Raw genomic sequence first — 17,899 nt, forward strand, 5'->3', positions numbered from 1 at the left:
ATATATAAATAAAGATAAAAATAGAAATAAAATAGAATTGAATTGAATTATTTAAAAATGAGAACAAAAATAGAATAATAAGTGAGTAATAGAAAAGGATCAAATATAGGATTCTCTCTTATTATTAGTATTATTATTATTTTTCACAAAGATAGGACGCAAACTACGTTACCAACGACGACGACATTACGAGAGAGTTTGTATTGGTTGTTGTTGTGTTGTGTTATGTTATGTTGTGTTGTATTCTTCTTACGACGTTTTGCGCAATCCGTACTTCTTACGTAGAAGAGGTACTTTCGCTTTGCATAATTTACTATCTACTGCCTGCTGCCACGTGTTTCGATCGCTTATTCGTATTCTCATAAGTATTTATACCATACGTAAAATAGGGGGAGTTGTGGGGTAGGAGGAAAGGTGTAGAGAGTTATATATATATATATATATATATATGTATGTATGTATATATGTTTGTAATTCGCGAGACACGACACGTCGTGAAAAGAAGACAAAAAATCTTGCGTTATCTTTTTTTCCTTTTCTTTTTACTTTTTCTTTTTATTACTTTTATTTATTACACCTTAAATCAAACCCTCCCATTCTCCCCCCCCTCCAACCATCTATTACCAAAAATTAACGTCAACCAACTTTCGCGATTTTTCTTGTAGTATATATGTATTAAAAAAAAAAGATTAAGTAGCAAAATTGAATTTATTTAAATGAAATGTAATTTTTATATAATTTAATATTTTATAAAATATTATTTATAATAAAATAAATATTTTATACTATAATATTATATTAGATATAATATTATATTTTATATAATATTAATTTAATAATTAATAAAATAATATTATTATATATATTATTATGATAATAAATAATATTATTATAATATTATATTTTATATTATAATTTTTTATTTACATTAAATTATATATTATATATTATATTATAATAATATATAAATATATTATATTTATATATATATATATATATATTATATAACCAACTTCATTATTTTAATTTTATTATTAAAAAAATTATTGATATTAATTTTAATATATTATACACCTTTCATACGTGTATTAGTTTTAACCAAGTTTACGATATGCATTATTTCTGTTTTATTTTGAAAGTTTTTTTAAAGAACAACAACAACGTGGTGATAATTTTTTATTATACGTAATCTAACACGTTTATTTAGTAAACAAAAAATGTCTAAGATTTATATATAAACATAATAAATCTTAAAAAAGAGATAGTGACACGTTGTGTTGGTTATTTACTCTCCTATGCAGCAGTCGTTTTCTAAGAGACTATTACCTGAAGGAAGAACAATCGTGGGAACTTGCTGGTCACGTAATCGTTCTTCTTTTCAATGATATAAAAAAACTCGTATGTTTAAAAAAAAAAAAATACTTTGTTTTACCTTTTACCGCTAAAGGTATAATAATTATAATAATAATAATATATATATATATCTCATCATCGTTCATTGTATTTTAGGTCGCGTGTTTTCACGTGTAAAAGAAAAAAAAAAAGGAGAAAAAGAAAGAATGAAGAAAAAAGGGCACGCAAAAAAAAAACGTCTAACGTCCGAGAAAAAAAACCAAAATGAAAAATAAAAAATAAAAAATAAGTAAAAGAAAAAAGAACAAGTAAAGAAGATAAAGGATTTGTAGTAGTGTCCGTAAACAGGGCCCTACATTTTGTATTTTTTTTTTTTTTAGAAAAGCTCTCAAATACTTGACTTATATTATTTTGACTATACTCATTTTTCTTCATCTTTCTTTTTGAATTTTTTTTTTCTTTTTTTTTTTTTTTTTTTTTGGTTTTGTTTTGTTGTATATTTGATGTGTGTTTTTTTTACCTTTGATACTCCCGGACGAGGTATGCGGTGTCTGTGGGGCGTGGGACGTCAACGGTAAAGGTGAACCCGAGGAGGTCGCGGAGTGTTCCAATTTGGAACTCACCGCGCTCCACATCTCGAACATGTTGAACGCCGTGGTGACGACGACGGTGACAACAATCCTCGCCCTTTAACAATTCCCTTTGGCAATAATAACTGCTGCTGCTCCTCCTCCTTCTCCAAGACCAAGACCAACACTTTTTTCTACCCTCGGAACGGGCCGCAGTGATCGTCCCACGTCGTCCTCGTCGTCCTCGTCGTCGTCCTCGGTGGTGACCTTGATCGGTCGGCCCTAACATCCGCCGTGATAAACCTTCGACGTCCTCCCGACGCCGAGGACTATTTCCTTTTTTATTTTTATTCCACCACCACCACCACCACAAACGATCGACGACGTTTGTTTCTCCTCCACCACCACCTCCTCCTCCTCCTCCTCCTCCCGCCCCACCTCCTCCTCCCACCCCTCCTCTTTCTTTTTCTTTTTTTTCTTTTTCTTCCTCTTCTTCTTCTTCTTCTTCTTCTTCTTTTTCTTTTCCTTCTTGTCGAAGGACTATCGTCACCTCCACTTCTTCTTCCGTTTCCTCCACCCTCTCGGAAGCTTTTGGCGCTCGGTATCCAGCACGACACCGCGCCTCGATCTCTTCCTTTTCTTTTAACTTTTTATTTCTATAATTAATATCTTCTTTTTTTCTTCTTATTATTGTTATTAATAATAATCTTCTTGTTTGTTGATTTTTCCGTAATATATTTTTTTGTATTTATTAAATAAACTTTATAGCACCACAAAACACCACACAACACTTATATTAATATAATTTCTTGTTGTTGTTGTTGTTTTTTTTTTTTTTTTTTATTAACTTTCACTTAATCCTTTTTTTGGTTTTTTTTTTTGTTAAACACGATTAATAAACACTCTTGACCAATAATCGGTCGTATTATAATCAACGATAATATAGTTATCAACAAATCCAATAAACTCGTTGACGATGAAGATTATTATCCTCGTACGAAGACGCGACATAATTATTTAGAATTTTTATATAATATATGTATATGTATATATATATATATATATATCATTTATCCTTTTTTATATTTTTTCTTCGAATTTATCCTTAGTCTCGATATCTGTAAAAAGGTTTGATAATGTTGATTCTATTTTGTTAGTTAAAAAAAAAACAAAAAAAAGAACAAAATTATTTTGTTCGTTCTCTCGATCTGAAGGAATATCAGGATGATTATTATTATTTTTTTTTTAGATACTGTAAATTTTCGATAGATGGCACTGTATTAAAATTCAATTATTTGGCTATATTCATGTTATACTTTTTTTCAGATTTTTCAGATTTAAATACATGTAACATAAACAACCTTCCTTTCTATATATATTTTTCTGTATTATTATTATTTATTTAATGTTGTTTTATGTTTAATTTGAATTTTCCCATAAATTATTATTGAATATTAATTTAACTAATTTGTTACTATTTATATCAAATTTAAAGATTTATTATTTACAAGTTATCTCTCTAAGTCTTTAGATACCGTAGATGGCACTGTTTTACGATTCAATTATTTGACTATATTCACGTCATACTTTTTTCAGATTTTTCAGATTTACATGTAACATAAATAACCTTCCTTTCTATATATATTTTTCTGTATTATTATTATTTATTTAATGTTGTTTTATGTTTAATTTGAATTTTCCCATAAATTATTATTGAATATTAATTTAACTAATTTGTTACTATTTATATCAAATTTAAAGATTTATTATTTACAGGTTATCTCTCTAAGTCTTTAGATACCATAGATGGCACTGTTTAACAATTCAATTATTTGACTATATTCACGTCGTTTTTTCCCTGTATTATTATTTTATGTATTCTATTCTAATTGTGATAATATTTTTTGTGTGTTATTTATAATTAACTAAATAGTTTAGAATTATATTTAAACCAAAGCCACATAGTAACGCGTGTTCAGAGCATCCTAATAATACATATTATTGTTTCTACCCTTAAGATATAACAATGATATAGATTAAAAAAAAAAAAAAAGAAGAAGATATATGTGTATAGATGCCTGTATAATGTATATATGTATATGTAAAGAACCTAAAAAGGGGGAAGAGAAAATTCTTGCGGAAGGAGGTCTCGTTCTCTTTGGACGTTCGCATTCCAGCGCTTCGAGGGTTCCCCTTTAATCCTACCGCGTTGCAAGTATGAGAGCAAAAGAGAAATAGCAAGAGAGAAAGAGCGAGAGAGAGAGAGAGAGAGAAAGAGAGAGAGTTGTCGAGGGGAACCGCACTTAGCTATCGAGCGAAGCTAGCAAGCAACGAACGAACGAACGAACGAACGAACGAACGAACGAATGAACGAACGACCACCAGCAGAGTAAAACCTGCCACCAGGTTTGCTGGCTTGCTTTCCTTCTTCCTTGCTTATCACCAACACTCCCCAACACTCCCCAACACTCCCACCAACCACCTTACACCTACCACCTCATCTCACCACCAATACTACTACTATTACTACTACATCAATGTGTGTTCCCCTTTCTTTTACTCCTAGTTTTGCTGTGCCTATATTCATCAACTTTGCCTACTATCATTCCTCCTCATGTGTGTTTCCATGATGTATAGTTGTATAGTTGTATAGTACGCTTTTATAGATCAGAACTACTACTACTATTGGTGGGATTCGTTAGCCGTGTAAGGAAGCACCTACCAACTATATACCACCCTCACATTTTAATACTTTCACATGCACGCACATCTTTCTCTCTCACTCACTCATTATGCGAAAGAGTGAACGAGGAAGAGAATAAGGAGAGAATGAGAGTGAGAGTGAGAGAGAGAGAAAGAGAGAGACATATTTATACTTACACCTTGTTCACCTAGGTATATAAAAGAGCTTCTGCATTACGCCTACCAACCCACCCTTTTTCGTTAGTATATCGACTTGACTTTACTTTACTTTACTTTACTTTACTTTACTTTACTTTACTTTACTTTACTTTACTTTACTCCTACTCTACTGAACTCTTCAATGTGTTAGTTTTTTAACTGTACGTGCGTGTATGTGGGGAGTATTTTATATAGGTATGCGTATGCATCTTCGTTGAAGTATTCCAATGAACGTATATTATCGTCACCCTTCGACCCTTATGTCTCTAACACACAAGTCCTATGTAAATCCATAAGAAAAGAAAGTTTCATGGTGGTGTATTTACGAGTATATAGTCGATAAGTTCAATGTGTATGCATTTGTATATTTGTAAGAGTTTATACCTACACACACACACACACACTCATTCAATATATGTATATATATGTATAAACCGAGGGAGAAGAACCCAGTTGAGTTAACACTTTATGCCTGATCCTACTAGCCCACTGACTCGATTTATCTACTACTATACTTTTCTCTCACTTACACTTTCTCAGTCACACATATACTATACACTCGTTCAGTACACTCCTACTACCACTACTAATATCGTTCTTATCTTTCCCTATACTCGAATACCACCACCACAACCACATCAACAATAACAACAGCACGTGTCCCATAAACACTCACACATTCATAATACTTTCATGCAATATATATATTCGTTCACCTTCCTCCTACTACTACTACTACTACTACTAATATCGTTTTTATTTTTCCTTATACATGATTACCACCATACCACACCACATCACAACTACCATCATCAACAACAACAACAACAGCACGTGTCCTATAAACACACACACACACACACTAGTATTCATACACTTGTGTGTATTTTCATGAAATACACATTGATATGTATGTTCATGCATATACGGATACTACTCAGAATATATTTTCATGACCTATGTAGTGCTTCTTCCCACCTTCCCCTTCCCCTTCCCACCTTCCCCTTCCACCTCTTTCTCGTTTCACTCTAACAGCACGCTCTTTTCACTCATACAAACGAACGAAGGAACGAACGAACGAACGAACGAACAGTTAGGTGCTTCCTAACAGTACACGCAACGGACCTGTTCTACTGTCTGTGACGTAGCACGCGAGATCGGGATCACCTACTCTATTCTTCTGAAATCCTAACTGAACTTTATACCTAACGTTATACCTGAACGTTATACCTGAACGTTGTTATACCATTACTGAACGTTTAAGACCTGACAAAGTGATCGATCTTGTTTTCCTGTTCTGTTCTTCTTCTTCTTCTTCTTCTTCTTCTTTTTTGTTATTTTTCTTCTTCTTCTTCTTCTTCTTCTTGTTATTTTTCTTACTACTTTCTACTACAATTAGTATCTTTTCTCCCTTTAGCATGTTTACACTTTGAAAGGTTACTCAAGCTAATTTAGTTTCTTCATTAGATAAATTTAATAACTTTAACCCTTTGCACATTAGGAATTATATTTCAATTTTGTTATCGGCAAATTTCTATGATTTTAAATATTTATTTAAAATTTACTTTAATTGAAAAATTATGGTAATTGAAAATATATTGTAATGGAAAAAAATAAAAGCAAATTTAGTTTCATCATTAGATAAATTTATCTTTAACCCCTTTGCACATTAGGAATTATATTTCAATTTTGTTATCGGCAAATTTCTATGATTTTAAATATTTATTTAAAATTTACTTTAATTGAAATATTATGGTAATTGAAAATATATTGTAATGGAAAAAAATAAAAGCAAATTTAATTTCTTTATGAGATAAATTTATCTTTAACCCCTTGCACATTAGGAATTATATTTCAATTTTGTTTTCAACAGATTTTAATGATTTTAAATATTTATTTAAAATTTACTTTAATTGAAAAATTATGGTAATTGAAAATATTTTGTAATGGAAAAAAATAAAAGCAAATTTAATTTCATCATTAGATAAATTTAATAACTTTAACCCTTTGCACATTAGGAATTATATTTCGATTTTGTTATCGGCAAATTTCTATGATTTTAAATATTTATTTAAAATTTACTTTAATTGAAAAATTATGGTAATTGAAAATATATTGTAATGGAAAAAAATAAAAGCAAATTTAGTTTCATCATTAGATAAATTTATCTTTAACCCTTTGCACATTAGGAATTATATTTCGATTTTGTTATCGGCAAATTTCTATGGTTTTAAATATTTATTTAAAATTTACTTTAATTACAATATTATGGTAATTGAAAATATATTGTAATGGAAAAAAATAAAAGCAAATTTAGTTTCATCATTAGATAAATTTATCTTTAACCCCTTGCACATTAGGAATTATATTTCAATTTTGTTTTCAACAGATTTTAATGATTTTAAATATTTATTTAAAATTTACTTTAATTGAAAAATTATGGTAATTGAAAATATATTATCATGGAAAAAAATAAAAGCAAATTTAGTTTCTTCATGAGATAAATTTAACTTTAACCCTTTGCACATTAGGAATTATATTTCAATTTTGCAAACCCAATTTGTTGCCAACCCGAATGTGAAATTATGCACATCTGTGTTTTTTTTTTATTTTTTTTTATTTATCCTGTAACTATTTTTTAATTATAAATTTATCAGTCAATTATTATTACAAATGAAATTACTTTCCGAATAATCCAGTAGAATATTCTAATGTGATTGTTTGTAATTTTTTGTAATTCTTTTCTGTTTCTTCCTTGTTTATCAAACTTATTCAAAACAATAAACAAATATATTTAACAATTCACATAACTATTATGGGTTTATGTAGAACGACCGCATAGAGATCGAAGACTCGAGACTTGTCGAGGACAAGTCCGTATAGGTTGGAATCACCTGCACTAGCAACTCTCTCTCTCTCTCTCTTTTTCTTTCTTTCTTTCTTTCTTTCTCTCTCTCTCTCTCTCTCTCTCTCTCTCTTTCTTACTTGATGGTAGCTGAGAACTATACACAACGACAACGATGCCGTAATAGTGGCGGCACGCTCGTGCCAGAACCAAAGTGTACGCGGCTACGTGTACACGACCTAAATAAGATGCGATGCCCCCCGGGGCGAAAGTAATTCACATATATATATATATTTATATATATATATTTATATATGTGTATGGTATACACGCGAATGCTACTCTTCGCACGATTACATCTACCACTTTATATATACAATACTTAGTTACTTATTTACTTATTGATAATACTTGAAACAACTTGTGTTTTAAGAATGGTTTTCAGTTAAGTTACATCAACAACATTTGCTACTTTGTGATACTCAAAATTATTTTAATTATCTTTTATTTTTAGTTATTGTTGTTGTTGTTGTTGTTCTTGTTGTTGTTGTTGTTGTTGTTGTTGTGGAAAGTTGTTGTCCAGTTAATCCTTTTCTGACGTATTCAATTTGGATATGGGTGTTGTAATGGTTGGAATTAATTTTATTATTTTAAATATATTTTTATTATATATTATATTATATATTATTATTAATATAATATAATATATATATTATATATATATATATATATATATATATATATATATATATATATATATTATAGTTTATATTATTATTATTATAATATAAATATATATTTTTTATATTATAATTTATAATTATAATAATATAAAATAAATAACATAAATTATATTATTATAATTATAATATATATTATATATTTATATTAATTTTAATATAATAATTAATATATATTATATTATTATTATAATATATATTATATATTTTATATTATTATTATTATAATATAAATATATATTTTATATTATAATTTATATCAGAATTTAATTATAATAATATAAAATAAATAATATAAAATAATATATATTATAATATATTTAATATTAAACGTGCAAACCATTAACCCATTGACTAGCAGACATATTTAAAGTGCGTCTTGTTTTAAATTTGTATAAATATAATAATATAAATTACTGATATAATATTGTAATGGTATTTACAATAATTGATAATTAATGTTTTTTACACTATACAAATAATTGATTGAACCTTTTTAATAATTCTTAATTCAAATAACCATTTGTAATATAATCGAAAATTGCAGTACACACTACGAGATATTTCGTAGTTTGCAGTCAATATGTTATAAAGTGTTAATTATTACAAAATTTATAAATGATAACTAAATCAAATTGTTTAATTTAAAAAGATTTTTTGTTTTTTTCATCGATTGACATTTAATACAACAACAATAACAACAACAATAACAACAACTAGAATAGAAGATGTGAGTAATTGTTTTAATCTCATGGAAATTGTTGAAAGTTCACGGACACTAACAACCTTCTTGATCTCGATGAGGAGAGAATATTAGGTTGAAACTGAGCAACACGATCTTCACTTTCCTTCCTTCCACCTCCACCTCCTCCTCCTCCTTCTCCTACTCCTCCTCCTACTCCTAATCCTCGTTGTGTTCGATTGGTGTTTACAAATACGCTTCGTGGAAAATGCATTTCGTCGTAATGACATTTCTTTGAATTAAATGTGCATCACGTTCGTAAAGGACCATTTAATAAATATTTAAAACGTTTATCTTATCAAACAATTTTCGAAAGAGATAGAGAATTAAGAAATGAAATAAAAAAAAAAAAAAACAACAACAAATTAAAAAAAAATGAAGTATAATATTGAAATAAACAAAATTAAAAAAATATTCAAAAAGACAAATTTGTTTCAAGTTCGTTTAAAAACAAAAACAAAACAAAAATATGGCTAATGAAATATATCAATTTTTTTATGCAAAAATGTAATTAGAAGAATTCAATTAACCCTTTGAGTGTACTATGGACGCATATATGCGTTTGGTAAAAATTGCTAGGGTGATCGTTCGACACATATATACTTATTTGTTAATATTAATGTAAAATATGTAATGTGTAATGTTGATATTATTAATTAAATTAAATTATATTTATATAAATAAAAACTTTAATTATTAATTATATAATTTATTATTAATAAATTATTAAATAAATAAATAAATATATATATATATATTTTATTATTAATAAATTATTAAATAAATATATATATATATATTTTATTATTAATAAATTATTAAATAAATAAATAATATAATATATAAATAATATATAAATATATATATATATATATATATATATATATATTATTATTAATAAATTATTAAATATATATATATATTTTATTATTTATAAATTATTATATATAATTTATTATTAATAAATTATTCCATTTGTGCAAAACATTTTAGTTAAAAGTGTTCAACACTCAAAGGATTAATTTACAAAAGAACAATGGTGATGATCGTTGGAATTATTTGACGAATATCATCAAAAACCTAATCGTTAGGTACAATGAGAAAAAATATTCAATAAAGTTTTGATTTTGTATTAAAAAAAAAAAAAAAAAATCTTAAAATTACGAGGAACAAACCATTCCCATCCCCCATCCCCTATCTCCTATCTTCCACCCCCCGTTTAAGACTCAGAATTAAATTTTGTTTATTATATTTATTTGAGATTGTACAGAATGATTGCATCGATTGTTCATTTGGGACTAAACTAACACGTTTAGAATTTAGTTTTATTTCTTTCTAGAATTTATCTATGGGGGAGGGTGGAGGAAAGTGTCGAGGGGAAGGGGAGGGGGCCGCACACGTGGGCATTTCCGGTTGCATCGCACGAGGACGAGCGATTAGAGATAAAACCGGAGACACGCGCGTGAATTTGTAATAGTATTTGTAATTAGTATTAATGGTAATAGAGTTAGTAGTAGTAGTAGTAGTAGTAGTAGTAGTAGTAATAGTAGTAGTAGTAGTGGTAGTAGTAGTTCATATCTGGTTTGCAGTAATATTTGTCATCATTAATAACAACCAAACATTGTGTGATCTTTCTTTGTGGCTGTATGTATATGTGTTATCGATAAAAAATATTTTCCTAGTTTTTGACAAAAATATCTTTTTTCTTTTTCTTTCCAATAAAAAAAAAATTATATATATATATATATATATATATATATATATATATATATATATATATATATATATACACAATGATCGCGTTGTATTAAATTTTGTCCATGACTATGATAATATAATTAAAAAAAAAAAAAATAATAATAAATGAAATAATAAAAAATTGTCATATATTTAATTATGGTATAGGAACGATAAAATAAAATAATAATAATAAAGAAAAACAATCAAAAAGAATTGTTGCATATTAAATTTTACTTGAAGAATAATAATATAATAAAAAAAAAAAATAAAAAATAAAAAATAAAATAATAAAAGAATTACTGTATATTAAATTTTGCTATGAGAACAATAATATAATAAAAAAAATAAAAATAATAAAAATTGTCGTATTAAATTTTGTTATAACAATAAATAAAATTTTAAAAAATAATAATAACAAATTGTCGTATTATTGTAAATTTTGCCATGACGACAATAATAGAATAAAAAAAATAATAAATAAATAAAATAACAAATAATACTCAAATTTGTATAAATAGTCGTATTAAATTTTGTCCATAAGAATAATAATATAATTAAAAAAAAATAATAATAAATAAAATAATAAAAGAATTGTTGTATATTAAATTTTGCTGTAAGAATAATAATAGTGCAATAAAAAATAATAAATAAAATAATTAAAAAATGTCATATTAAATTTTGATAAAATAAAAAATAATAAAAATTGTCGTATTAAATTTTGTTATAACAATAAATAAAATTAAAAAAAAAAATAATAATAACAAATTGTCGTATTATTGTAAATTTTGCCACGACGACAATAATAAAATAAAAAAAAAATAAAAATAAATAAAATAACAAATAATAATCAAATTTGTATAAATAGTCGTATTAAATTTTGTCCATAAGAATAATAATATAATTAAAAAAAAAATAATAATAAAGAAAAATAATAAAAGAATTGTTGTATATTAAATATTGGCATAAGAACAACAATAATACAATAATAAAAAATAATAAATAAATTAATAACAAATTTAACAATAATAACCAACAATACAATTGTATGGTTTAATTTCTAACACGAGAGAGGAATACACACTTGGAATTATCGAAAAAAAAAAAAAAAAGGTACAAAAATAAAACCTTTAATGCTTATCACGTACACACACTTGTAAAACACATACACGGCCTAACACACATATATACATTTACATGATTGATTATGTAGATAATACGATAAGAGAAAGAAAAAGAGAAAGTTACGTGTACAAAATAAAAAAAATTAAAAATAAAAAAAAATAAAAATAAGCAAAAATCTTACGATAAAAGAAGAAGGAGAAAATCTTATGGGGGGGATTTATTTTTGGAAAAGTTGGAGGAGAGTTTTGAGAAAATATGTGCGTGTTATGTGTGTGTGTTAGAGAAAATGTTTATAAAAAAAAAAATAAAAATAAAAAAAAAAAGAACAATTGACGAAGAGAATGAGAATCCGCGCTTTTTCCCGTTTGTCGACGTTGCCCGCCACCGCCTGCGCGCACTGCAGTAAAACTCTTGCACGCGCGCACGTGCACACACAAATAAGCATAAGCACGCATTTACGAACGAACGAACGAACGAACGAACGAGCGAATGAACGAACGAACGAACGAACGAACGAACGGAACGGAACCAACCAACCAACCAACGAACCGAACCAACCAACGAATGAACTAACACACATATATGTTACATATGACACACATATAGAATTGAGTAGTTGAGAGAGAGAGAGAACTATATTACACGTCGACACATTGAAAAATGAGTAAAGAGAGAGAGAGAGAGAGAGAGAGAGAGAGAGAGAGAACAATTTATATTACTCCTAGGTATTACTTAATAATATCCCATAACCGGGAGGGTAAATGATGAGCTTGAAGGGAGGGGAAGGAGTGCCCAGTGGGCAAGAAGGGTGTCACCAATCAAGAATAATTCTATTTTCATTGAGTTAAAATGCAAAATCATATGTAAAACAATAACAACAAATTAAATAAAATTATATGCAATGATAAAAGAAAAAAATAAATATTTCGTAATTAAAATAAAACTAATTAAATACAATTGTTTGTGCATATACTAAAAATAAAAATTTTTGAAATAGAATTACAAAAAAAAAAAACTATGAAATACAATTATATGCAATGATAAAAAAAAAATAAATAAATAAATATTTTGAAATAAAAATAAAACAAATTAAATAGAATTATTTGTTTGCATATAATAAAAATAGAAACTTTAAAGTAAAATTAAAAACAAAAAAAAAACAAATTAAATACAATTATTTCTGCATATAATGGAGAAATAAAAATTTTAATATACAAAATAAAATAAAAAATTAAATAAAATTAATATATTATAATAGAAATAAAAATTAAAAAAAAAAATTAATAAAATTATTTCTGCATATAATAGAGAAATAAAAATTTTAATGTAAAATAAAATAAAATTATTTGTGCATAAAATTAATATAAAATAAAATTTAAAAAAAAATTAAAAAAAAAAATGAAATAAAATCATTTGCATATAATAGAAATAAAAATTTTAAAATAAAATACAATAAAAAAATATGAAATAAAATTATTTCTGCATAGAATAGAAATAAAAATTTTAAAATAAAATAAAATACAAAATACAAATAAAAATTATTTGTTCATATAATAAAAATTGAACGATCAGATGAATGACCTGTGGTGTGTGATGTGTGTGATTGATCATTCTGAACACGCGTAACGAAAATATAATATAAGAGATCGAGAGAACGAAATAATTTTGTTCTTTTTTTTTTCTTCATTATCATCCTGATCTATCCATGATCGTAAGTTCAATTATAATCTTTTTAAGAAACCTACCCATAAACTCTCCTTTCCGAGTTAAGCTTCGTCTTACTTTCCCCGAAATGAGTCACCACGAAGTGCCAAGAGAAGAGAAATTGAAACGGGACGAGTTTCGAGGATCGATTTCTCGTCTCTCTTTCTCTCTCTCTTTTTCATTGGAGAGTGTCTCTTGCTCCTATATATATACATATATATATATATATATACATATATATATTTATATCACAGTAGTTGGAGTCGCTTTTAGTTGTAGGTAGTAACAGTAGTTAGAATAATAAAGGCTGCTTTTTCTCTTATCGTCGAATGCACTGGTCGTTGTTGCACACCCTGTATTTTCCTTCTTATTATTATTATTATAATAATAATAATAATGATAATTATTATTATTATTATCGTAAAATATTATCGTATACGCGAATAAAACACAAATAGAATCTTTGGGGTACACATCACATCAGATATGATCCATTATTCACAATTTGTCATCTTGTTCTTCTTCTTTTATAATCCTGTTCATACATAAAACTTTACGATTAACAATAAAATATCATAATCGTTTGATTCACTTTCACTTTTAAATAAATCACAATGAATGAAAAAAAAATAAAAAGGGGGGTATAGAAAATAAATTGATCCCTTAATTCCCGGTTATTCCCTTTTTCACACTGAACACGAGACGATGAGACGACTACGATGACGACGACGAGTTGAAGTCGAGTCGAGTCGAGTCGTGGAATTCTTGGGGGTTGCTTAAGGGTGGTAAGTAAAAGAGGAGGGAGAAATGGGATAGGAAAGAGGGCCAGTGGGTGCAGAAGGGTGCAGTTGAGGAGAGAGAGAGAGTAGGGAGAAGAAAGAGACGAATGGGGGAGGGGGGTTGTTGAAGGGGGTGTTATAGACGGACGTGGAGACAGAGAATGAGGGAATGAAAGAGAATGAAAAGAGAGTGAGTGAGTGAGTGAGTGAGTGAGAGAAATATTCTACAGACAGAGAGAATAAAGGTGTCACTAGGAAGTCCCGAGAAACGTCGATACTACGTCCTAAGAAGAGCACCACACACACATACACATACACACAAAACACCTACACACAAACTATGTTTGATAAAAAGACCGGTTAGTTGTGTGTATGCGTTTCTTTATGGGTTGTTGTGTAGTAGGGTGCTTGTTTAAATGTGTACGTGTGTCTCAGTACTTTTCTTTTTCGATAAGACGAATCACAACGATTTTCACGAAAAATCCTCAATTGTGAAAAGGAAACTAACTCTGACCCAACTTGTTCCAGGGCGTCGACTGATGTTCTCATGCACTTGCTAGCCTAGCCTAGCCTAGCTAGCTAGCTTGCTAACTTGCTTGCTTCCTTGCTTGTTAGTTTGCTAACTTGCTAGTTTGCTTACTTACGCACGCACTTATTATACGCGAACCGAAAGGGGAACGGGGATTGCAACCCCGTCTTCTCCACTTCCGCGATTATTCGAACACGAGGCGACACCGAATAAGAAAACTTTTCTATTCGTCGAATCGTTCGCGCCACGAATCGCGTACCGCAATTTTTTGCCCATCGGTGGTGTTCGTTGGTCTCGTCTAATCTTCTTCGTTTTCTCACATCAACAATGCACGAGGAAAAACACTAATATTGTTGTTGTTGTTGTTATTAATGTGTTTCTTCTTCTTCTTCTTCTTCTTCTTCTTCTTCTTCTTCTTCTTCTATTTTTTGGTATATTTCTCTAGGTCGTAGATGTTTATTCAAATTCTCACACTCGCGCACTTTGTTATTATTTATTATTATATTTTACGTTTCTTTTAAACACATGTTATTTAATTTGTACCTTTTGTAAATTTGAAGAGAATTTTAATAAAAAAAAAAAGAAAAAAAAAGAAAGAAAAACAAGATAAAACTATCGATAGATTAAGTAAACATAGAAAATCTCTAACAAACACAACGTTATATTTAAATTCTTAATAATAACCGAATAATATTGTATTAGCACCAAGGGAAAGAAAAAGGTTTAAAACTGTGAGGACCGTAATGGGATAGACTTTTTGAAACAACGTTTATAGCGAGTGTAAAAATGACAACAACAGGAGACAAAAATAATTAAAAAAGAAACCCCCCGGAGAAACGAAAAAAAAATGAGACAAAACAGAACCACGATGAAATTTTGGTGATGAGAATTTGTTTTTTAGGACGGTGGGGTTGTTGGTTTGTTCCCTTTTTCGTAGGAACACACACAGAGAGAGAGACACACACAAAACGGATAAATGGGTATATATATATATATATGTTCACACAACACGACGGATGATGGTTCTCTATCTATATATATATATATGTATGTATGTTCATAGAGATGATGAACACAACGAGATTATGTTCATAAGAAAACGGCAAGTACGGTTCCTACGACGACCGTGGCTCCGGGTTGACTGGTGCGTGCCGCGCAAGACCGAACCGTAGTCAGCCCCCACCGTTTCTGCACTCTCCTAACTCTCATTCTCTATCCTTCTCTTGCTAACTTGTTTGCTCGTTCGTACATTCGTTCGTTCGTTCGTTCGTTCGTTCGTTCGTAGGTTCGTACGTTCGGCCCTCACTTACTCACTCACTCAGTTGCTGCTTCTTTCTCAGTATGTGTTTTTATGGTAGTGTCCCTCTCAACTATGAGAGAACGCGCGCGCGCAGAATATACTGAACCAATGAGAACAAGCGAGATAGCATGGATACGCAATATATGTACAGTGAATAAAAGAAGTGAGACAGAGATAGTGGGATAGGTTGGTTCATGTCGGGGAAGAAGAGAAGGGTGGGAGGAACCGAGGGACTTGGAGAGGGAAGGAAAGCACGAGCGCAGTAGCTCGGAGGGCTTCTCCTCTATCATAAAGAGTGGGAGGAAAAGTAGTAGGGGTATGACCAATTCTAGTGGTGGGGGAATGGGTTAACGAAAGGGACCAAAAGAGAACTTTAAAATTGTGAAAGACGAAGAAGACAGAGATAGCATGAGAAGAAGAAAGTGCTAAGTGTGAGTGCTGTGGTAAAGTTTATGGGAGAGGAGTGGGGACAAAGGGATAACTTGGAAACGTCGGGGGTTCAAAAAAAAAATGTCTCGGGAAAAGTTTTCTCTTCCCCCTCACCGTTCGTCGCTTCCCCTTTTACTATTTTCCTTCGAAGTGAAAGAAGGGTTGTTGTAAACAGGATCACATTGGGGCAGGTCACACCCCCTTACCCTCTCTCTCTTCTCTCTCTCTCTCGTTCTCTCGTTCTCTTTTCATTTCATCCTTCAACATCCCCTTTTCTTTTCTACCTTACTTTTTCACTCTTCCTTTTCCTTTTTTTCTTTTACTTTAAGGTATGCATTCCCATGTTTTACTTTTATTTGAAGGTCCACATTCCTTTTCTGAATTTAAAAGGATACTTTAAAGGTTTGTGTTCTCCCTTTTTTTCCGGTTGATTTTACTTCTTATTATTTTGTCGCATCTTCCTACCACGTGGTGTTACTGTTATTCGTATCCTTTGATTAAAAATAGGAACACCATAAGATAGTAAAAGAGAGTATGAATGGGAACCGTTTAAGAAATCATTTTTCATAGAATTTCAAATTCGAAGGACTAACTTGAACGTGTTTTTCATTTTTTGTCGTTGTTAAACGTTAACATTTTCTATGTGTAAATTCTCTGTGATATATATTTCAAGCAGATGTTTTGTTATTTTTGTATTTCGAATAAGATAGAAGATGAAATATATTCTTTTGAAGAAAGATACAACGAAATGAAATTGATCCATTTTAATCTTATTTAATCTTTTCTTCCGACATTTTTCCCCCCTTTGCCCATCTCCACCTTTTGCATCCTTCTCATCCATCCTTCTTCAACCACTGTTCTGTAACAAAGTTTTCTCTGTTTCTGTGTGCAAAACGTGTGTGTTGACTCGAAAACTTTTGCGATGTATTGCATTAGGAACTAACTCGAAATCGTTCTTTTCCACGTATCCTTTTTTATTTTATTTTATTTTATTTTTTTTTTTTTTGAAGGAAGGAACAAGGACGAACGAGGTAGGAAGTTTTAATGTGAAAGAAAGGTCAGGATAGGAAGAACGAAACCATTCGATATATAGTTTATATGTATATGTATATATAGTTCTGAACAGCAGACAGACAAAAACACGTG

At 29.1% G+C, this 17,899-nt stretch overlaps 1 protein-coding gene across 8 annotated transcripts in view; it reads right to left on the reverse strand.

Annotated features, from left to right (window-relative positions):
• The window catches only part of Hr3 (nuclear hormone receptor 3 ROR-beta), a 129,418-nt gene that overhangs the window by 79,185 nt on the left and 32,334 nt on the right, over positions 1 to 17,899 (reverse strand). The window contains exons 1-3 of one of the 8 annotated variants that reach the window (XM_089178553.1): positions 15,140 to 16,171; positions 13,758 to 14,251; positions 1,874 to 3,040 (exon numbers count right to left, since the gene is read on the reverse strand). The exons of 5 other annotated variants lie outside the window; for them this stretch is intronic. In XM_089178553.1, the coding sequence (XP_089034679.1) occupies positions 1,874 to 1,997 (124 nt within the window). In that variant the 5' untranslated portion in view covers positions 1,998 to 3,040; positions 13,758 to 14,251; positions 15,140 to 16,171. Of the gene's footprint in view, positions 1 to 1,873; positions 3,041 to 13,757; positions 14,252 to 15,003; positions 16,172 to 17,899 lie in introns of those variants that run through there. 2 more of the 8 variants (XM_089178552.1, XM_089178551.1) reach the window with 2 other exon arrangements.

This window comes from Polistes dominula, unplaced genomic scaffold (assembly GCF_049000335.1).
Source record: "Polistes dominula isolate Pdom_NZ unplaced genomic scaffold, Pdom_raw_medaka contig_11, whole genome shotgun sequence".
Taxonomy (NCBI): domain Eukaryota; kingdom Metazoa; phylum Arthropoda; class Insecta; order Hymenoptera; family Vespidae; genus Polistes; species Polistes dominula.